The sequence below is a fragment of the Sander lucioperca genome, chromosome 13, assembly GCF_008315115.2.
Source record: "Sander lucioperca isolate FBNREF2018 chromosome 13, SLUC_FBN_1.2, whole genome shotgun sequence".
Taxonomy (NCBI): Eukaryota; Metazoa; Chordata; class Actinopteri; order Perciformes; family Percidae; genus Sander; species Sander lucioperca.
Genome location: NC_050185.1, coordinates 15,119,352 through 15,143,670, shown reverse-complemented (window position 1 = coordinate 15,143,670; position 24,319 = coordinate 15,119,352). Strand labels below are relative to the sequence as shown.

The 24,319-nt window shown below is 41.4% G+C and overlaps 1 protein-coding gene across 5 annotated transcripts in view; it reads left to right on the top strand.

The window, feature by feature from the left end:
• Positions 1-1,631: 1,631 nt before the first annotated feature.
• The window catches only part of LOC116066172 (MAM domain-containing glycosylphosphatidylinositol anchor protein 2), a 182,270-nt gene continuing 159,582 nt past the window's right edge, over positions 1,632-24,319 (top strand). For 2 of the 5 annotated variants that reach the window (XM_031322069.2, XM_036008977.1), the window contains exon 1: positions 1,633-2,763. In XM_031322069.2, coding sequence (XP_031177929.1) covers positions 2,691-2,763 — 73 coding nt within the window. In that variant the 5' untranslated portion in view covers positions 1,633-2,690. Of the gene's footprint in view, positions 2,764-24,319 lie in introns of all 5 variants that reach the window. The other 3 variants (XM_036008975.1, XM_036008976.1, XM_031322067.2) reach the window with 3 other exon arrangements.

Here is a 24,319-nt window from a genome sequence, read left to right as displayed (position 1 = left end):
GAGAGCAAGAGATGGTTAAACATTCTGAATTAAAGCCATGATACAATTATAGAGCTCTTCGCTCGACACACCATTTGAGATAAAAACAAAGCCAGTTATTGGCAGAAAATGAGAAAAACATTTTTCAAATTCCAGTTGCTATCTTCACTACTCCGCTGCTCCACCACTCCGGCGTTCAAGGGCACCACACTGACAGTATAAAACAGATGGACAATATGAATCATTTAGATTTCCAAAATTAAATTTAGAATAGCCTATATCAAATATTAACTCCACTAAATTAATTTTACTCTGTTCCACTATGAAGTCCTCATCTAAGGATAAGTTATTGGCAGCTCAGCTGAATTACAATGATGGAAGTCTGATGAGGCCATGAAATAATCATTGTGTCATATTTATTTCTATTTTAAACAGTGAGGATGTGCAATCAAAATTATAGCCTGCCACAAACTGGGTGTAACCCCCAATGACTGCATAATTACTGGTTCATTTAATGGAGTCCTGTAGAGGGCGCCAAAACACCCACGGGTGCTCCAGAAAGTCACTTCCCCAGCTGATCCCTAGTTGATCCCCATTTGATCCCGCAGCTGCCTATATGAGGCCCTCTAAGGAAAACTAGTTCAATAGTATTTCTTGTCTGTTACAACAGCAACAACTTTTTATTTATTCAAAGAACAATTCAACACTACCAGTAGATAAATTACTTGTCAAGACAATGTTACAGTCTTGATGAGAACGTGATCTGATTTTTTGATCTTTTTTTGCTTTTTTTAAAATGTGTGCTGCATGAACTGAATTAACAATTACTTTGCACCAAACTACAAGCCCTTAAAAAACGACTGACATCACAGTGAAACCTAATTTGATGATGAATCAAACTGCTTTGTGGTGTTTGGCACTGTAGGTTGGATCAGAAATCAAACTGTGGTTCTTGACATTTATCCCCATTTGTCCCAAAGTATAACATTTAGTGCTGCATTGGGGAGAATATTACACAAATTATGCATTTAATCGAAATTGTGTTGCTAGGTAACAGCTGTAGTCCAACTTTAAGATCATACCACTACCAGTATTGATATTACAAAACACTTCCAACAGGAAATAAAGTGGAACCCTAATATTTATGTTACTTTGTAATGGTTATCAGTACTGTACGAGGACAATGGTGAAGTGAAAGCTGTGGTCAGATTTGCTAATTGCGATATAGTCACTACATATGGCAAAAGTGAATATAATTTCTCGTTTTGCAGGAGCCCCGAAGGCCCACTGGGAATCCATTTGGGAACCACTTAGTAGCTCTTCAAAATTTTAAAAGTTATGTTGCTAAAAAGTTGCCCAAACATGTAGGCCTGTGGCAGAGGCAGCAGCAGTGTGTGCTTGGATAGACTGACATAGACATCTCACTGTTTCAAGCCAAATAAATCTGACGTAGCAGGTGAATGTTACATGACGGGCAGCATCATCCTTCCTGTCTGATAAAGGAGGCATGGTGAAACATGAGCAGACAACAGTATAGACTTGAGTGCTTGGTGTTGATTGCAAAGGTCTGTCAAAGCTCGATCTCCTGAATTCCAATGGTCCCATCTCTCTCTCTCTCTCTCTCTCTCTCTCTCTCTCTCTCTCTCTCTCTCTCTCTCTCTCTCTCTCTCAGCATCCAGCAGCTGCGCCTCTGCCTTTCCTGACGCTGAGCGAAGACTCCCATACAGATGAGCGCTGGAAGCCACGCACCTCTTGACGTAGCCACAGACCGGTTGCGGTGCCACTCGGTCTCCGTAGCACGTATTGCGCAACGTGACTGATGCACAACTGACTCCACGGCGGGCACATCCGGCTCCCACCGTCGAGTGAATTCATTAGAAAGTGGTCGCATTACGCCGAGACAACAGCAGGCATCGCCGAGGTGCTACAGAGAAACCATCCGCCGCTCCTCACCGGACTGGACCCTCCCCTTGTCATAGCCACCGGGAGAGATGAGTCGAGCGCGCGGCGTCGGGCTGCAGTCGTGATGTGACTGTGTGAGCGCACGAGCCGCCACTGTAAGTAGCGGCAACAGCAGCTTGACGGCCGTCCAGAAGGTGAAAACAGTGAGAATTTGACAGTGCGAGTGTTTTTTTTTTGTGTGAAGCAGAGGTGATGGCTTCGTTTGACAGCATGCAGTCAACGCAGCAGCAGCATCCGCGGAGCGAGCCGTGACCACCGCTGGATTTGAGGAGCTATGTCCGTGGGTACCGAGCCTCCGTTTGCCTGTAGTCGACAGCATCAGTGTGCCCCCTTGGTTTGGTGCCTCGGGGGTCTTCGCTAAAGTCCAGGGACACACGTTACCAGCGGAGCGCACCCACCTGGAGTCGAGGAGAGGTTGCTGTTTGTTCTAAGGCCGGGCTCTCTGCAGCCCACTCCCCGCGCCTGCCTGCCTGCCTGCCTGCCTGCCTGCCTGCTTCCCCGCATCCTCCGCGGCGTCTCTGTGCCGCAAGCGCTCCGCGTTCTGACTACACGGCAGTGGACATCAAAACAATCACTACCTGAGCCTGTTTGCCTCCCGCGGCCATACATACCTTTACTGCTAATACTCAGACTAAATTAATCGACGGGTGTGGATCGGAGCAGTGCTGTGTCTATGCGCATCAGTTACACCGCCCCGGAAAGGACTTCTTGCCATTGAGAGCTGGATATGCAGAGATTAACGTGAGAGGATGGATCTAATTATCTGTGTTTTTGGGCTGCTGGCGCTGGTCGTGGAGGACATCCGTTGCCAAGGAGTATACGGTGAGTGTATGCAATTTGCTCCTGCTGGAAAACTCAAATATGATCATGACCTTGTAAAACAGTGGTTGCTCATGAATCGCCACTCACAACACTCACAAGGTCCCATAATAAAAAATAAAAAAAGACCATGCAACATCAACTCGTGTAGGGGTGACAAACCAGGTCTGAATGTCATGTTTGAGTAAGAGGCTCCAAATGTTCTCAGTAACCCTGAGGTTATACAGCAAATCAAGTGTGTAGCCAATCATGCACATCTTTTTCTCATCCAATCCATCACTCATGATGGCCGGTGAGCAGGCTAAATTTAGTAGGCTGCATTCATATATTATGACACTGGAACCTGGTAGATTTGTCTTGAAGCCTCTCAGACTGGTCGCCTACATGCATGTAATTTGTTAATTTTCATTCAAAAGGTCAACGTGGCACAAATGTGTTGTGAAATGTTTGAAATGTCATCATGAGGGCTGTAATCTTTTGAGCAGTGGCGTTTAGTATGCACTGTCATGAATTATTTTCATGTTTGTGGCTCTCTATCTGCCTACCTCTTCCTTATGTCTGTCTGTCTGAATCTCTCTGTCTTTCACACACACACACACACACACACACACACACACACACACACACACACACACATACACACACACACGTACGTACAATGACCACACATTTCCGTCTCTACCCTGTCTGCTTGTGCAACCAGTGGCACAGATGATGTCTCATATGAATCGTCATCCTCGCAGCAGCAGCAGCACTGTAAGGAAATAATAATTCATGTGCACAAACATTGGGACATGTAGGAAACCTTGAGGTGCATGGCCCTAATCTGTCAGCTGTGACAGCAGCTTTTTACCAAAGCAGAGGTTGTGCATGTATGTGCAAAGTTACTCATATTAACACATTTAGCCTTCTAACAACCTGTTGCACAGACATTTTTAAGTTTCTAAAAATGTGTAGCGTACACAACAATTTTACCTAATCTTCAAACCTCTAAGCACTCATTATGCAGTGTAAGATGTTTACAATGGTGTTGTTGTTTGGAGTTAGTTACACATTTACATGTAAGCCTGAGGCCATTACCTCTCCTCAAACATAGATTCCTCAAGAAATCATTGCCTTTGCTTGAGGCGATATCCGTATCTGCTAAAGCGGTCTCAATACAAGATGTTCGTAAGTGACAGGCTTACCATCAAAACCGATCACATGAATGTCAGATCAAAGCTGCGGATTCTTGGTGTGACCAGGCTGTCCATGCCACAGCGTGTGCGTGCAGATGAAGATGCAAGCTCATTAGAAGGAATCATATCCCATAATGCTCGATGTGGTTTTGCCATAGAGGTATGTGTGGACTATTGGGCTTAAACCGGTAGCAGCATCAGCAGCGGAAGAAGAGACAGGGAGATGTAGCAGATGGAATTGTTTGAGCACTAAACTGTTTATGCTTGTGTGTTTGCATGGATGTTGTGCAGCCTAAAAATTCACTTGAGCACAGTCACCCCCCTTTTTCCCATTACTATGGTGTTTCACCTATTCTACAGTAAGTGTGCTTTAGGTAGGATTTACATATGTCCTGCTTTCTTGCTGCAGCTGTATATCCTGGTACTGCAAAAGAAAAGGGCATAGATAGATAGATAGATAGATAGATAGATAGATAGATAGATAGATAGATAGATAGATAGATAGAACTATCTGTGTTTATGTACTCAAACTGTGTATATCACATAAATGGTGAGGGCCCATTGGCTAAGTCCTGTATATGTCTCATGTTTAAAGTGTTCTGCACATCTCCAGGGAGGTGGTCTGAATGAAAATTCATCGGCAAGGTTCAGGAGTCAACATTTATTATTGAAAGTGGTAAAACATTAGCATGTGTGTTGTGTTGCCTCCCGTTGTATTCACTGAAAGTTTTGACACATGAAAGAGAGGAGGGGGGGGGGGTGGTCAGTGAAATGGAGTATTGTGCACCACAGGTGAAAGGCAGTGGGTGTGTGACTGAATAAAATGAGGGCTGTGAGAGAACAACATAATGGTGCCAGTAACTTGGTAGAGGTAGAGTTTCACAACAGGGTTTTATAGAGGGCAAGGCCTGAACACTTTTCTCTGGTCATATATTTGAAATCGAAGGTGTCATGTAGTGCTGGATATATCTTTTTTTTCACAGTCAAACCATTTCAATAATAGCTATTCACATTGGGGTTTTTTTTAACACCCGATTCCATCTCTTTTTTTGTTGAGTTCAAAGCCTCAGCTATCACTTTTCCTTCCCAGATTTCCAAATTGACCCAAGCGCAGGTAAATGGGACAGTTTGCGAAAAAGAGTCTTTCAACGGTTTATTTTTTATCCCTGAGCATTGGCATACGTCATCGCTGACGACTAAATGGTGGAATCATGAAGTAGTAATGAAGAAATCACATACTAGTGTGTTAAGTGGTGCTGCCAGAGTCATTAAAGAGGATTGATGAAGGCTAGTCATCCCTCCATGACTCCAGGCCACCGAGGGGAAAAAGAGAGACACCACTAAAGTACAACATCTGCTCCACTCTTTCTCTCCTTTCCTTTTCCCCCCGTCTTCCTTCCCTTGGAGTGTGTCTTTTTTCTCATCACCACACACACACACACACACACACACACACACACACACACACACACACACACACACACACACACACACACACACACACTTTACTAGGAGATTGCTCTATTATCCCGACCTCTGCTCATCTCCGCGATGCTCTCTAGAGTGCCAATCGGCCAATAGCTGCTCTTCTGTCGTAGCAAATGGAAGTACCTACAAACCAATGCTAAGTATTCTCAATTTGGCAATCATCTCTAATGTTACTAACAACTAATTTGAACAAATGAAACATGACACTTTATAGCTGGAAATGTTTTTTTTCTTTCTTCTTTTTCTGCTTGTTACTTTATCTGGCGATGTACAGCCTTCAGAATGTTCTCTTTGCATCAAAATCAGTCGGCGACAACCTCCATGGGATGTGCAGATGTTCCTGATCTCGTTTTGTGTTATGCTACTAAAGAGAAAAAGTTCCTACTGCTCTTTTTCCCATCTCTCTCTCTCTCTCTCTCTCTCTCTCAGTCTCTTGGTCTCTCTCTTTCTGTCTCTTGCTCCCTCTCGTTTGCATTGAAGACCAAGCAATTGCTGGGGTTTCTTTTCATGAGCCCCGGTTCAGTCACTTTGGCTTCTAAGCTATGCAAATGCATTCTGCCAGTGAAACTAAAGCCGTCTTTGTTGGTTCTCAGAGGCCTCCTCCACAGAGTCCTTCATCATTCCCTTGGATCGGGACCCTCACATTTCCCACCGTAATGAGACCACGGATAACTCTATCTCTTCTCCTCCCTCCCACTCTCAGTCCCTACCTCCCTGCCCGTCTCTCTCCTCTGCCTGTCTCTCTCTCTATATATATTGCCCCGTGGAACAGCGGAGGGAAGTCTACAGTATATGTGCTTCAATCAGAGGCAAATGAGGATATACAGCTGGGTACGGCACAGAGGAAGTAATTCGTCGCAGTAGAAGAGAAGAAGGGGCTTCAGATAGCACCAACTTAATCATACCGAATGTCAGTTCCCTTTGGACTGAGTCCTCCGAGACTGGCACTGAATATACACTGCAGAGACAATGTTTTAACTTAAAGTCTGAAGCACTCCTGCTGTGCTCAGTATTCACCGGATAATCTTGCAGTTTTACTTTAATACTCCAATACAATGTGATTAAGGTGAAACAGCTGTTTTTCAGTGTGGTGAATTTTGGAAACCAAAAGTTCAAATTAAAGGGGTACTACATCCATTTAGTGTAGTAACAAAATGTCAAAATTGAGGCACCAGAGGGTAGGCTATGCTGACTTTGAGTCGCTGGTTTAGGTCAAGATCCAAAAACACTGGATCCTAATTTACCGTAATGCCAATAGCATCATTTCATTTGACCCTTCCTTCCTGTTAAATGCCCACATCTTTCTAACTCCATACTCCCCGTTTGTAATGCAGGCTTTCTGTTATAGATTTGTAATCTCCAAGTCAAAGCCGAGATAATTGTGATGACATCACTATGACATCATCAAGGTTTTTTTTCTCCAATTTTAGAAAGCACCTTCAGATCCACGAAAGAAATTGGAGAACCGTTTTTACATGCTGAGTCATACTTCTTATTTGTGTAAAAATCAGGGACGTGCCTTTTTAATAATTCAATAAAAGTGACTTCCTGTTTAGCTGTGAAGCCAAGAGGTCGTGTTGCCCGTGTTTATGCGAGGTGCATGGCTGTGTTGAGGGGGTGACACTCCTTTCACTGGTAGGATGCCACTATCAGTTTTGCCCTCTCTCTGCCCCCTTTAACTAATTTGGAAGATACAGCTGTGTATAATTTGGCAGTAGGCAAAATGGAAAAAGGAGCTGTAAGCTTTATGGGTGTAGCAGGGATTTTAACAGCATTTTTCAAATACTGCAATGTCCTCTGCACAGAAAATAAGCAATTCCAGTCCTATTTTCTTATGCGCAGTTCAAAGCAAAGTTAGAGTTGTGCACAGCTGTGATGAATGGAATATATTTTTCTTGATGATTTGTGTTCAAAAAAAAAAAAAAGAAAAAGAAAGTATAATGTAGCTTTGACTATGTAGCTCTCTTCACGACAACACAGACACAGGTTGGTTCTTTGAAATGGGCGTTTATTCCCTTCTGTCCTTAATGCATTCACGTCACGCCGTGAGAACTATATGTGAATGAACACAGGAAGCACGTCAAATTAATTATACATTACCGAAGAAAATAAAATAGAAATTGCGCTTAGCGCGAGTATAAATAAAGCTTCACATGTAAGATAAAATACCTCGTTGGCTGCTTGTCCTGAAAAGAGGTTCTTAAATCCTTTGAAAATCCTTTACTGTTCGCCTTGGCCTTCTACAACAGTGTAACTCCAACTTAATTAGCAGAGCCGAGCGCAGTTACATGTGCTCACGTTAGATTTGTCCTCGTCCATTAACAAATTCCGCAGCAGTGGAAACCACAACAGAGAACTTTAGTTCCGAGATAAACAAAAAACACAATGGACTAAAATCTTTAACTATTACATCACATTCATTTTAACCTTTACATTAAACACATTTCCTATTTATTTACTGTATGAGACTATGAGTATAAACTATAAATTTACTATGAATTTTGCATTAATTGTGCGTCATAAACAGCACATATTTAACAGCATTTACAGACTACTTTGCACACATCATGAACAGCTGTAATACTTTATTCCTTTTGGAAGGATTTGGATGAGTTCAGGAACATAATTTACCTCTGGATCATTCAAGGCCAAATCCCCACCACGGACCAAAGAAGCTTATTGTAACCTGGCTGGCTGCTTCAACTGTTAAGCCCACATCCCCAAACCCTGAGCTACTTTTCCTGCTCTGTACAGTGCTGATGACAGAAAGCTGCTGCTAATGATCCTGTAGTCATTTATTCATAAGGTCCTGTTAGGGCTGGGCGATGAATCGAAAATGTGTTGACATTGAAATTCGGAAGCTGTTATAGACATTTTTCCCATGACAATAATTTCGATAATTTATTCCTGTTGATAGGCCTCCTTTCTCCTTAAAAACATTCTACCGCGTGGCCGGGTTGGATCAGTGGGTAGAGCAGGCGCACATATAATTAGAGGTTTATGCCTTGATGCAGAGGTCCAGGGTTCGAATCTGACCTGTGATGATTTCCTGCATGTCTTCCCCCTCTCTCTCCCCTTTCTCACCTAGCTGTCCTATCAAATAAAGGCGGAAAAGGCCAAAAAATAATCGTAAAAAAAAAATAAATAATAACATTCTACCTTTGTCCGGACCAGTCAGCCGCATGGAAAGCATAATGGAGGATAACTCAAACACAGACTGCAAGTCAACTGAGCAACTTGTGCCCAACAAATGCAGTGTCCGTCGTCAAAAGAGGATTTAGAACAACGTGATTAATTATCGTTCATCGAGGAAAAATGTGCAATTAATCGTGATTTTGATTTTAGCTCATATTGTGCAGCCTTAGGTCCTGTCATGGTGCATGACTAGACCGGCCTTATGCCCAGTTTATTTAGAATCCAAAATAATTCTGTATTTTAAATTAAGTCAAGTATGGCCACTGAACTGATATTTTTTTCTCTTTGTCTTCTGACATTCTGATGAAGTGGCCATTCATTATATGGATAATTTAAAAACAAGATTTGAATCTTAAATGTCAACCTTGGTCCTGCTGATACTGCATGGTACAGTAGCACAGCTTTTATCTCTAGTGATTTCATTTCATGTAATAGTGTTCATTTCCTCATGTTAACTTTTGTTATGAACTGGTCAATAGTGCTTGGTGCAGTTGTTGGCAGATGTAGCTCCATGGGATAAGACTCCTACTGGTCTTGCATTGTGCTTCCTTTCCATACCATTCTGTTCTCTGTTAACCATTTTCATAAGAACATGGGAAACGTATGAGCTTAAAAAACATTTTCATCATGTTGTTGTCAGCCACAGTACATTAGCCTAATGATTTTATTCCCTGAAGATGATAGAATGGCTAAGTTGGATACTGTTGTGCTTGATAGATGAAATATAACGAGGGTGCCCTTTTGGCCGAGGGGCTGCCACTGGTTCAAATCCAGCCAGGGACCTGTGTTGCAGGTTATCCCACACATAACCTCTATCAACATATCTGCATATGAATCCAGAATCTGTAGGCAACGGGACAAGATTTTGATACCACAAGCGTTATTGTTTCCATTTGTAGTCTTTAGTAGTCTGAGTAGTATTGACCAATCGTGTTTGAGTGGGCTTTGGTTGCATGCAGATAAACAGCCCATGTGGAGAGCAAAAGAGGCAGAACGCATTGGCCGAAATGCAATCTCGGAACCCATAGGCTATCTTCTGACAACGATTTAGCTTTTTATTAGGTTTTTTAAAAATGTAACTACATTCATATGCAGAGATTAGCTGAAATGTCGTCCGGAAAAAATGGCAGTAGCATCAGCTGCTCACGAAGGACTGTAATTCGAAGCCTAAACATTAGCATAATGGTACGAAGCATATACTGTATTCAACAAGTGGTGATTTACATCCACTGAGAGTTTATTACGAATCTGGACTTTAGACCTGAATGACACTATGTAAGGAACACTAAATGTTATTTTTCAAATTAATTTCAGTTTGCAGTTTGGAACTGACAAAATGAGTTTTCTTAACGATAGGTGAGGCAGCGCTGCTGTTTAGTTTAATCAATAATAATGCATCATATTTTATAAAGTGATGTATAATCTTAAAGCCTCAACTACCCATAGTCCACCCACACAGATGTTTTCCATTGTGTTCTCTAATTAGACCTCTTCCCAGGACAGACAAACTGAGTTTGGGTGACGTCTCCCTCACCCACCTTTCGTTGATTATGTGGTATCTGTTGGTGCGGGACAAGTTACCCTGTTATGATCCTTATTAGTGCATATAGGGCTTGGTGAAATTATGTTATTCCCAGCACAGCTCCACCCAATGCACCTGGCAAGGTCTAATTAGCCAGAGTAATTGAAAACACCTGTGTGAGTGTGTGTGGAGCCTTTAATTTGCAAACTATTAGCTACAGCTGTCAGATAAATGTAGTGGAGTTACAAGTGAAATAGTACAATGGAATTACTCAAATTAAGTACAAGTACCTGAAAGCTGTACTTACTGTGAGTACAGTACTTGAATGAATGTACTTTGTGTGGTTGACCGAAAACAAAAACTGACCAGGGGTGAGACCTGGCTGGAAAAAAAGGGTCAAACTGTCACAAAATAACCCACTTTATTATAGCGCCACCACATGTCCGATCAGTGCAAATATTTTGTAGCATGGATATTTGGGGAGATTACAAAACCTTTCCACCTTTTGTGGTCGCTTCCAGAGTTAAAGTTCCTGAGGAAAAGATTTTAGTCAAACAATTAGAATTGTAATTAAAACAATAGAGTATGAGCCAATGCTCTGCTTTGTGCTTCAGTTTCACATTTTCCTGCATAATTTCTAACCAATAACTCACAGTTAAGTCATGCATTCATTAACATCTCATATAAAGTATACACTGTTAGCTGAAATTCTACTTACTGGATGTTTTTGGTTTATTCCACCGCCTCATGACCCTCCATTGCATTCAGCAGACATTCATGCTCTCATTATGCCGTCATGCCTCTTACGTATTACAGTCTGGCTGGCATATAAGTACTGTATACTAAATGTAAATGGATAGACGAGCCCGAGTGCAGAGAGCGAGGCATGCAGCCGTACATGCTGTATGCTGATAAGAGCAGACCAAAATCCCTTTATCCAGGTTTATAATTTGTGCACGAAGAGAAAAAAACAGGTACATGTATGCTTTTACAGAGGCTGAGAAAGACTGAGGCTTATGTCATTTTACCTGGTTTATAGCTAATTTAATGTTAATTAATGTACTACTTAACTGTGTGTTAGAATTCATTTGGTAAATTGATTATTCACAAGGTGTTAAATCATCGCATAAAGTTGATCATTTATTAATATTTAGCTAGTCTTATTTAATCCATTAACACATGCATTAGATCTTGATTAGTCATGCATTAGTTTTGCATTTAAAAACATCAATTGTACACCCTAATAAAGTGTTACAGATATTTCTTAATGAACAGCAGGATTAGCTGCGAAGATAGATGTCCTTTTTCCTTCATCCTTTTAAATGTCTGTGGTGTGTTTCCATATCTGGAGTTATCATTTCCATGATTGGCATCACTACAAATCACAGGGAATTATACATGCTAGCCAGCTTCAAAGTGACGCAAATGATGAAAGAGGCTCATTGAATATGAATGTCTCCTCCTGTCTTTCCTTACCCATTTCAGTCAATTAAATTGTCTTTGTTAAGCCAAACTGGCAGGACCCACATTTACACACAAAGTACAAATCACTCAGCATTCCCAATAGGTAGCTGACAAGAGCGACGGGGCTTCTTTTAGCAGTGCTGTGGAGGAAATAAAGCAAAAAGCAAACCAGGGGAGGATTGGTACGTTTGGCACCCACAAGAGGCTAATGCAAACCTTCAACTATGTCACTTCAGCCCACACAGGCATCCTAAGTGCTGCTCCTGTGAAGTGATGTCTGTTGTCATGGTGACAGTATGTGAGCCTGGCATTGCACGTCCTCTGACTTCCCTGTTGCTTCCCTCGCTCGCTCGCTCACTCGCTCCTCCCCTCCCTCCCTCTCTCCATCTCTGGCTACCCACTCGCTCATTCTCTCCTTCCCCTCACATGCCAGGAAATCAATCGCTGAAACAAATGTGAAGTGATTGCAGAAACGAAAGCTCATCGCAGCAGCCTTACAATTGTGCACGAGAGAAGATGAGATTGCTGTGCATGTAGAAGGTTTGGAGGGGGGGGGCTGAATGTGTCTCTTCAAAAATCACCACCATTTCATTGCTATGAGGCACCTGCAGAAAGGAGCCTACTTATCTTTGTAGCGAATTATGCTTAAGGTTCTCTGACAAGCAGGAATAGTGGCGACGTAAATGTGTTGACAATGACACCCTCAGAAACCAATGCCAAACAGCCAGACAGCAGGGGAGCCACACATACACCTCTGGAAAAGATCATATCAATACCTTCCCACCCCACCGACCCACCCACACCAATGTAATAAAAAAAAAAAAAAAAAAACACGTATCCATACTGTATTTTTTTCTCCCCTTCTCTCATATCTAGTCATTCCCCTGCTGGCAAAAGGAAACTGAGACTGTTGACTGTGTGTCTCTGCAGAGGCACTGTGATGCCACATGAACATGTGTGTGTGTGTGTGTGTGTGTGTGTGTGTGGTAGTTTTTTCCATCTATCTAGGGCAATACTTTGCTGAGATATTAATTTAACAGTGCGATTTATCACCACGTTCACACATCAGCCTTTCCGAACAAGACTCATCATGGATGCTGAGCATGCCTCAAAGTGCCTGTGAACATGTGATGCAGTCATTACGTGCGCTTTTACACTTACTAAACCTCCTAGCCTTACTTAAAGGGTTATCTAACTGTCTGCTGAGCCTCTTTTGTATTATTTGGCTTTCTGTGTATCCCTCAATAGTCCCTAAAAAACGTATTCTTCTAACAAAAATTCACAATGTAATAGCTAATCTCTTTAGCGTCATGCTCTTTTCATCTCTCCGCCAGACACAGTATATCCCAGAGGCTGTTACACCCATGGGGATAACCTCAAGCCGTGTACTGTCAGTTAATGGCTTCCTATGGCAAAGCAAGCCGAGCTGTCTGGAGTAGGCAAAGCAGTCTCCACCGAGATTTCACTAAGTGGAGAAAGAAATCTCAGGGCGAGATTTAATGCAGATGTTGGCATTCTCGCCCAGTTCAGGCTGCCGTCTCCCTCCTTGTTGTCTTTATTCAGGCTGCTGCAGCAAAAGCTTTTTAGAGTGTATCGTCTTAGAAATTCATGCTTAGGCCTTCTCCAATCTGACTCATGACCCAGTCTATACGTGTCTGCACAGCATGAGGTTTGCTTCCTTCTGGAGATCTTCTCCCACGCTACAAACAGCGGAAGAATTGACCCACGCTTTTTGCCTTCAATGAAATTCTCACTTGATTTGGTTCACACTCCCCTGGCCTCAACAAAGGTTTGCGTCAACTATTCATCATGGCACGGATTTCTCTTGCTTTGAGCCAGTCGCTTTTATTTTTTGTATCCAGATGTTTTCATTTCAACAGGCAAATCTAATCATTACAATGACATAGGTGCCGCATCATGAGCTTTGCCAAATTAAGACTCAACACCAGTCAAATTACTGATTAATTCAAAAATTGCTCTTCCATGGGGGAATTGTTTTATATGCAGCATGTGTTCTGGTAGGAAACCTGATTCTTTTCCTTAATTCATTTTCAGTTTATCATATCTTGTCATACTGTGTGTGATGCAGTGAGTTAATACATGTGTTGAGACCATTTATGTCAGAGCGAGAAAGGTGTGATCATGATATCTATCACATCGAAAGTGATACAACACTTTTTTGTAATGTTCCCGGACTTAAAGAACAAAAAACTCACTTGCATATAAATGTGCCTACAGAGAAACGCGCACTTGGCTGCCCTTTTTTACTTGTCTTTCATGTCACATAGATGTATTTCATCTGAAGATGAGTGAAGCCGGAAGCAGGCCTCCTCAAATGCCACATTCACAGCTCGAGATGACCCTCTGCCCTATTTCATTACTTCTGCTTCTACCCATTTGCCTCCGTTTTATTTCCACGTGGCCTCACGTTGCCTTTTTCCTTGCACAAAATTATTACTCCTCCGTTTCTGGGTGTGTACCAAATGCCTTAAAGAGTGGCATCATCGCTGAGCAGTTTAAATGTCTTAATTATAAGGAATGGGCTGGTTTGGCCTCTCCAGTGACCCTTCATTGGCGTGATTACCTTGAGAAGGTTGCTAAAATATATGTTGGAGCAGAGTTTATGTCCGTCTGCTCTTGGGTTGTAATCAAAGGTTTCTGTGCTATGCAGAAAAGCTTTTCTGAACAGCTACTTTTTTCTGGAGCTAACAGACAGACTCGCCATGGATTTTATCCTCCAAGCTCAAGCTTGATTGTGTGAAATTGCAGGTCAATAGTTGATTGTTGATGATAGTTGAGTTGATTGTTTGGGGACTGTGGTGGATCTCAAGAAGAACACCAGTATTTAGTCACTGAATCCATGTGTTGCTTTTATATTTTAGGGCTGTTTTCTGAGTTGAGAATCAAATATGAAAGAAAAAGTGGAAGATTATATGTAGCATCCCGTCTACGTGACAAAAACTTTGCCCAAGACCACGTTCCCTAAGTTTCCCAAAGTTAAGCAAAATCTTTGATCAAAATTAATTTAAATACCCACCTCAAGGTTTGATTTTGTTATATTGTGGGTGTATTTACCAAATTTTGAGTAATCTCCTCTCTAGTGGCACAGCTGCTTTACCAGTACACAGATATCAGAGATTTATAAGCTTCAATAAAAGAGAAGTGGTGCTCCGGGCCATTTCATCATGGTATTAAAAGAAATGACAAATCTTGTATAATTAAAAATACATCATAAAATCGATTGCATAGTAACGTCTGTTGAAGTATGATTTCCCATCGGCCTAGGGCCCTTGTTTTAAGAAAAGAGGAAATATTAAAGTTATTAACCTGCGTAGGTAGAAGTAAAGAAATTAGTAAAAAATGCATTAATGCATTAATTCCAGGATGTGTTTTAAATTAGTTTGGTTTGGTGGGTCTATGTGTTTGGGGTGCTGATGTGGGACGATGTAGTTATTAAAGTTTGTTGGTGGGGATATTAAACAGCTAGAAATCCCAGTGTTTGCCACAGAACAGAAGACTTCAAAACGGCTTTGAAATGCACCAATAAACCTCAACATATTAGTGGATCCGCAGGTCCTCTCGGATCATCAGAAGAGCCCATGCAAATCCAGTAATCGCTCCTCTGACTGCATTAATGATGCTTTCCAAAGAGGTGGAACCTGGGTGGTGTTTCCATATTGCAATCTATATTCATATCATAAGCCACATATCAACACATGCTTATGATATTCATGAATTCCGTAGCATCCGATCCAGCAGAAGCAGAATAGGGAGATTTGGCTGTGCCCCCTCTGCGGTGAGAGCCTCCTGCAGTGGGTGTCTTACATGTCGGTGTGTGCGCGGATGCCCGCGTGCACGTGTGTGAATGTGTGTGTGTATGTGTGTGTGTGCATTCCCCGTGGATTTCTGTGATGCTACCGTGGTAATTGGATGTGTGGCGCCCACCAAAAATCCCCTTTAGCCCTGGGCAAGCGCTCTTTCAATCCCAGCATGCCTCTGTGGAAAGCACAACCCAAAGTAAGGCTTATTCTTTCAACTGGCAAACATCAAATGGTTCCCTGTTCTCTCCATCACAGCCTCCGTCTCTCTGCTCCCGCGGTAGCATCAGAGGAAAGCCCATTAACATGTAATGACATGACCGTACACATGCATGGCAGTCACAGGGAAACGTACAGCTGATGATACATACTCACCACCATTTTCCTAGTTAATAACTGTTGATTTTTTACTGATAATTATTTTGGGAGGACTGGGGAACTGATTGTTCTATGATGGACCTTATACAGCTCTGGGGCAGGTGCTCAAAAGTATCAAGAGTGTTAAATGATCGCTGATGGGTGGAGATGTACCTAAACCCTTGCATAGTGTTGAGTTTTACACAGTCTGAATTTAATTAACGATGGCTTGGCTGTTTGGGAACGACACAGCAACTGCAAACATTTTTGTCATGGAAAAAAGAATGGCTGCAAGCTGACACAACAACATTAGCATGTAAATAACCAGGAGAATCAGCAATTAACGGATTTGTAGTGTCACATTCTCACACTAAATATCCATTTAGAGATGAGCTGCTGTGTTGTGATGATACATGGATAGTGGTGACATGGCACGTAGAGTTCCTATAGTTGCTATATTCTAGGGCTACAGCTACAAGCTTCGTTCTCTAATAATCTGTTGATTTTATTGATTGTTTAGTCTAATCTATAGATTGTCTGAAAATAGTCAAAATACAATAGCACAATTTCCGGTTACACCTTACTTGAAGTTTTCTACATAAGAGTGACATGACACTGTCATGAACGTGTCATAAAACATTATAAACAAGTTATAAACGTTTATGTCGTCATGTTTTGTCATGACAAGTTATGGTTATAGGGTTCATGTGTCATGACTGTGTCATGACAGTGTCATGTGAGTGTCATGTGTTCATGACAGTGTCATGTCACTCTTATGTAGAAAACTTCGAGTAAAGTGTTATCCAATTTCCCAGAGCCATGTTAGTTGTCTTCAAATTGCTTGTTTTGTCCAATCAACAGTACAAGACCCCAAAGTATTCAGTTTTAGGGCTGCAACTAATGTTAGTTATTAATCTGTCAGACTTTTTAAATAGATCGATTAATCCTTTCCATTCAGAAAAGTTTGAAAAATGTCCAAAGAGTCCAAGATGACATGTAAATTGCTTGTTTTGTTCAACTAACAACCAAACACTGCAGATATACTCTGCCTGCCCAATAGTTCAAAATCCAAAGATATTCAATTTACAGCAATACACAGTTATATAAAATGGATAAAAGCAGCAATTTTTCACATTTCAGCAGCTGGAACCAGTGATTGTTTCACATTTTTGCTTGATAAATGACTTAATGGATTGTCAAAATGGTTGGCGATTATCCTCATATTTTGGAAGTTTAAATTTTTTAGGGATGGCAATGTCGGCCTGTTGGTCCGTCAGTCAGCCACCTTGATCCAGACTGAAGTATCGTTTGGTAATCCCCAGACTTTACCTCTATCGCCATAATCAGGTCAAAATGTCCATCTATCCAATACTAAATTTCATCCAACTACTAAATACCTATTCAATTCAATTCAATTTTATTTATAGTATCAAACATAACAAGAGTTATCTCTAGACACTTTACAGATAGAGTAGGTCTAGACCACACTCTATAATTTGTTAAATTGCTATTGTTAATTCCCATTGCAATGCAAAAGTAATGTTTGGCGTTTCTTTAGCTCACCAGATCTAGTTTTTTAACTAGAAGCCTTATTATTCATAAGGCTTCTAGTTCTAGTAGGCTTCTTATTCTGACCCCCTCTTGTCATGCATTATTATGCATGACAAGAGGGGGTCAGAATAAGGTTTCTTACTCAAGAGAATGCCTTGTTTAGTAAATTTGATCTTAACCGCGGGTGAGGATTATTCTTCACAGTGATCTATCTCACTGCATGAAACATGAATATAGACACAAGCACAAGGACACACGATGGACCCTGTCTTATTGAAACTATCATTAATTCTCCAGCTGCCAGTGTCTGACACATGTATGTGTCAATGTTTGTGCATTCGCCTGTGTGGGTGGAAATGTGTGTTTGCAGGCATTTGTATGCGTTAGACACGGCAGGCTCTCTGATGCCAGTGGCCTTACCCCCCGCTGAATCACACACTACAATGGGCAGGAGGAGGAAGAAGATCTTCCTTTCCTGTTTATCTTCTTTGATTCTTCTCCAGATATTTCCGTGACCTTGTTTTTAAAGTTGCATAATACTCTGCTGGAGGTTTAGGTGGAGGGCAAAAGGGGTGTGGAGGCAGCGGGGGGTGGAGGCAGGACATTGATCCAAACTGTGATGACAGCTTAGGCTTTCTCCCTCGCACCTCCTCCACGCTCTTGAGAGGAGGTGAGAGTGTGGCGACAGAAAGAAACCTTAAAGACAGCAGGGGATTTCGTCATTGCCACAAACACGCTTCGCTGAGAGCGATGTGAGTGAATAAAGGAGCACTCTCTGAACCATGCATTTCATTCACACATAGATTGAAAGGATCACACTTGCATGGGTTTGCTTTCTGTTCCTGTATGTTTTACTCCCTGCTCTCTCTATCTTACACACACACTCATGCAGGGAAAACAAGAGGGAGACGGCCTCTGACTCATTTATTTTGCCATTAAGTGGCTTGTTGTACGTGTTACAAGGTTATTTGCTGCAACGGAAGTGGGAGGCAGCCATGATGATAACGTCATTAAAACGCCAATAGGGCAACAGCAGTGGTAATTGCCCACTGCCCTATCTCATGACAAAATATGCCAATACTCTTAACTTATGGCATAAAATGTCATGGTCATACATAGCTCTGCTGCAACAGTGAGCACTGTTGTGTAGACGTTTAAGCTTTTTGGGAGAAGCTTGATATAAGAAGCTTTATGGAGGCAAAATGAACAAAAAGCTCTGTAAAGGTATGTACCATCTTAGATCGTAAAATAAATAGATATCATGATATTGTTAATTTTTGGAAAATCACTTTAAATCTTTATGGATAAAATAATTAGATGGGAGTATATTTTTTTTGTCTAATCCAGTGGGTTCAATACAGCATTGGCATAAAGCAATATGCTCCTGCTCACTGAGTGGCATCATAGCTCACAATGGACTAATACAGTACACACAGGAATGTTAATGGGATAGCTAAAGTACCACTGTAAAACTAAACAATATATGCCATATCATCCACCCCTAAATGCAATTGGGCATTTTCATATTCAGAGAATAGTAAAAATAAGAGAAATACCTTTAATATAAAACAATTATTTTTGCTTTTTTAAATTATTGTGAAGACAGTTCACCACAAAATCTAAAATACATATTTTCCCTCTTACCTGTAGTGCTATTTATTAATCTAGATTGTTTTGTGTGAGTTGCCCAGTGTTAGAGATATCGGTCTTAGAGATGAATGTATTTTTGATTTGAGGTGAATTGTCCCTTTAATGGTAGTTTATACGCTTGGTGGTGTTGTATTAGTTTGCATTATATTGCAAGGTGTTCCTCTAGTTTTGTTCACATTGTGCTCATACAGTACATGGTGTTTATATACAGTTTAGTTTCAGAGATTTTGATTCCCCTGAAGTTATTTATTCTGTTTTTGTAAATCCAGTATATTTTTAATGGGAACCGTTATACTACACAATTAATAATAACTTAGATTATATAGCACTTACAAGTTACAGATTGGCTTACAAAAAAACCCATAAAACCAGAGACAGTCAACCGGAGTCTTGTTGTGGCATTCTGAGCCAGCTGAAGCTTAAATAGGAATTGACTTACAGTAGATGATTCATGTTTTCACTCATACACAGAGCAGGAAACCAGAGTGACTTGTTTCTTACGCTTCTCCGACCCTCATGATGTGCCTGTAGCTCCCTAACACACAGTGGCCTTGCCTGTAGCTCTGACTGTGTCTAAAACTGACTCACAGCAGTCTCCACAGTTGCCCCCGAAGAGAAGAAAAGTGGGTGGTGTGTCAAACTAGATCCATCACTGAACTCCTGTAACAGTCGGCTTTGCCTGATCCTTTCCTGCACTGCAGTGACACCTCTGGCTGATGAAGGGCATAAGATGCCGAGTCCACTGACTGCACACTCCATTAGGCATTTCCCCTCGCACACAGGGGCTAAGATAAATCAGATTTACTACAGTATGTTCTTTTTTCAGACCTCGATAAATGTATGTAGATTACTACCTCTGTTCATGATAATAGCACAGTTTTGTGGGAGGCTGCGTGTAAGTCCTCGCCTAATATTTGCAAAGCTTTTTTTCATATTTTTTTTAGCCTTGTAATCTCGGCTCCCACAATGCAATGCAGATGTCTTTACCAGAAATCCTTAACATGTAACACTTGCGCGCATTTGTTTTAAGTGTTGCTCTCCTCAGATATGTAACGCTCCCCCAGATATGTTGGCACCCTCAATAAAAAGCTGAATTCCAAACACTGTAAAAAGATGAAGAAGAAAATGAATACACTATTTTCTCTTCCACAAAAAGTAAGCAGCTGTTAGTAATCACTGGTATTCAGGAGCGCACAAGGGCTATGGTTGCACATGTTGCACTGCAAAGCTTTTAAAATGTATTTAAGTCAAACCAACACCCGTCGAGATCAAGAGATCAAGCTCTGTTAATATGCTAAGTGTTTCTTTGCAGCATTTGAATAGCTTCAGCCCACATTTGCATTCTGTGCCATGTTGTATTTGATATTTGACGTTGACTTTGCTTTTTGTCCGGTTGAACACTCTCTAGATGGACTATTAATGGTTCTCTTCATAGGTTTACGAGTCTTCTTAATGCACTTACATCATCGGCTCACATTACCCTATTGATAACATCAGCATGTCATCATGCATGCTAATACGTGGCTGCTGTGTGCTGTGCCCGTTTTATAATATGTTGTATTAACATAATGGAAGGGCTTTTACGGCGAGTTTCATTGGAGGCGACTCCCCTCTGACAGAGTGTTAACTGGTTCTTGCCCTCTACCACATCATGTACGACAATAAAACAGGAGGACATTTAAGGTTATTATCAACTTTGATGCAATCATTAGATCATGTAGCGTTATGCATCAAAAGTAATGCATTGTTTGAGTCTTACCGAGCTCGGTAGCTTTTGGAATGCTGTGCAGTCACTGAGTCATGAGTTTTGGATCAAGCTTTGACGATGCTCGCCATGGCGTCCCATAAACAAAGTCCAGGATCCAACAATGCTCTCCTTATTTGTTGGTTTCACCGCAGGGTGCCAGCTCTTTAAAGAGAATGGAATCTTTCTGCGTGATAAAGGGCAAATGGAGCTCACTTACGAGCACCCTGCCTTGTTCTTGTGCTTGTTTGTGAGCTTACGGTGGAAAAATATAGGGACAGACGAAAGCAGAGCACTGCAGGATGGCAATTTTTAATGCAGGTTTTTTTATTGGCTGCACATGATTCTCAATAGTGGATAGATTAGGCTACAGGATACAGAAGGGTAAATAAGTCAATTTCTGCAACAACAAGCTCCTTGGTAACATCATATGACCGCTCAATTTACATATGTAAAGGGAAGAAGAAGAGATTCGCCATCAGCTCTTGTGTTTATCTTCCTCAGCGGTGTTCTGAATCAGGGGCTTATTTCCTTCTCCTGGTTGGCTTTACTTCTTCTATCATTTCCTGTTTTTTCTTTTTTTTATCATCCTAAAGCCAAAGTGCACAATGTAAGCGATGGCTCCTTTGACTGGGATTCTGAGGGAAAGTATTAGCAAGCATGGAGAGGAGAGGAGGCTGAGCAGGGAGAAGATTAAATTATCTCCTTTGAAGGTGTTCTGGCGCTTTCATGAGACAGAGGCCATTATTAATATGCAGTGACACATGCATACTTCCAAAATGATCCTGGACGCTTCGTCATGGATCATAAAATTCCCCAAGGTGCCTTTCGCTCATCGCATACTGAGAGCCGCAACCACATCTCTTATGAATCATAGCGTTCTGCCAGGATATATGGAAAGAGGGCAAGAGAGACAGACAAGGGGGGGAAATGGCTCTTGTGTTTTATTAGATTGCCCAGACAAAATGATATTAGTTTTGAGCCGTTGAGCAGTTTTGAGGCCGCTGTGGCGCTCCGTCCATGGGTGACAGGAGGGCCAATGAACAGATAGTGGGGTTTGCATGGCCTACAAAAGGTTAAATGGGTTATGTAAGCAGCTGTCAGCCTGGGGAAAGGTGATCTCATCTTTGGATTTGTTGATTGATTTGTTGGTGGCATTTAAAGTTGAACTTTTGTCTCAAGTTCTTTGTGCTAAAATGGACTGTTTACAGTAAATTACTTTAGACATGTATTTGACAGTATAGCATGCTGTTCTTTAGTTATTCTAATTAGCTAAAGGTAGCCAGGTTCAACCAGCTATATGAAATAATTTGCCTGTCCCAGCACGACAGCGAGATAATACCCGTCTGTGGTCTCATCACTCTCCCTCCTGACGGCTCCATAGAAGCACCTTCACAATGCAGTTCTCACTTTATTTTTCTCATGTTTAACTCCATTGAATAAGTTAAGCCCACAGCATGCTCATTATACAACTGGATGGAGGCGTCAACAACGCCAGCCAGAGGTTACACATATCCATGGAGTAAATGGTCATCGACTGTGTAATTGGAATTTCTACCCTTTTATTCCCTTTCTCTGCCTTCCCCTGATATACAGCCCAAATGAGCTGTCATCCATGATTGATTTTCACATTTCAGGGAAGCCTACTTTGACTAAGCACTGACTATTAGAGAAGCTCTGTCATGCCTGTGGCATGACGTGGGCCGTTAAGTTCAGAGCAGGAAACAGTTTGGCTTGGGCGCTCTCAAGCTTAACATGTAATGTACATTTAGTTATGTGCATGGCAATGAACTGTAATGCATGAGGCAATAAAAGTCTTTATGATTGGTAAACTAAGCTGAGTGTAAAGTTCTCCTGCTGGAAGTGCAGCTGTTAGGATGGCAGCTTTGAATGGTTCACAGTGGCACGGCTGTGTTTGAGATCTTGACGTAGTTGCCGTTTATGTCTTCATGTCACAGCACGTTATTGTATGTGATGATCCATGCAGTGTAAGAAATTATATGTAATTTGCTGACAACATAATTAGAAGCATTGTGAAGCAAAGTTGTAATTTCTTTGGTTTAGTGTTAGATTTGGTTTGGTTTAGTGCACATGAAATATAAACAGTGAATTATGTATTGTCATTTCAAAAGTCTTATTTATCTGGTTTCGTTCACATCAGTTTCATTATAATTTTAACTGCATACAGAAGGAATTATGAGTCATTCTGGTAGTTACTTAGTTGGTTGTTCATTTCCAAACTTTATTGTGCATGTGGAATTGTGGTATGCCTTGCGGGGGTGGACTTGCCTTCTGGTGTAGTACAAGTTTTTTTCTATTGGATCAGTTTGCCTGCCAACTGGTGGCAAGCCCTCGCTACTTGTTCGAAAATTATTATTGCTTATCATGGGAAGCTGGTTGGTAGGTGTAGTATCTTGGGCTGGGGTGTGATGGGCCAGTTGTTTTCTTCCATGGCTGCTTTTTACCTCATATCTTCTACTGTGCACCAGAGATCTTGGGTGCTAATCCCAAATGAGTCAATTTAACGCCACGTGGTTGGAGCTAATCAAGAATCATGTGTTTAATTATTGATGAATTGCATGAATTCTTGGGCATTTTCTTGCAGTAGACCAATTCAAAAACTGGGCTTGACTGGGGGTGGCATATAATTCACCCATCTCAATCACAACATTCAAATATGGTTTGGTGATATTCAAGCACTTCAGTATACATCTGATCATTCAATTCATGCAAATCTAGTTGAGTGAAAGCCATGATGTAATTATTATACATTGTCACTTTCTCATTTGCTCCACCCATCCAAAAACGGTGAACCACGTTGAATGCATATCAGGAAAACTGTACAATTAAGAAATCTGTCTTGCCATCTGATGTGTCTGGTAGCAGCTAGGTGCTTGGCCTTGCATGGACTCTAAACTTTAACGAACACTGTCCAACACCAGACCTCCCCTATGACCCTTTGGGCTTTATGACTGGACATTGATTTACTCCCTCTGTTTTTCTGGATGGATGATCAGGGGCAAAGGCACTTATTTTAATTACAGCGTGAAATGGAGTGTATCCAAAAATGTGATTCTCTACGGCAGATGCACTCATGCTTTCATGTACCGTCCGTGCACATGCACAGGTATGCACTTGCAGGCACAGATTTGGAACAACGGGGTGACATGGCACAATCCGACACAGTTTACTGTGCGTGAAATGAACAAAACGGACATATGCTCATCCCCTGCAGTGGCTGTAGCGTGTTTTAGTTTGCTCAAGCCTAACATGTGATGGCCTTCTGTAAGACCCCACTATGTTCTATGGATAAACAGGGTGTGTCATGGGTATATTACAAAATGATATAGCTGAATAAAACTGGTGTTAGAGCACAAGCAAAAAAGGCAAGGAACCATTGTGATAGACTCACAGTAGGGTTTTACTATTAGTTTTGTTCATAATTGTCATTCATACAACTGTAACAATGTAGTCTACTGTTAAAAATAATGAAAGAAAAAAATACTTTTACTACAGCAAAAGTAACGTGTTAAATTACTCCTTACTTTAATTTCATTACTCAGCCCAGCTGTGTCAAAGGTGCCTTTAAACA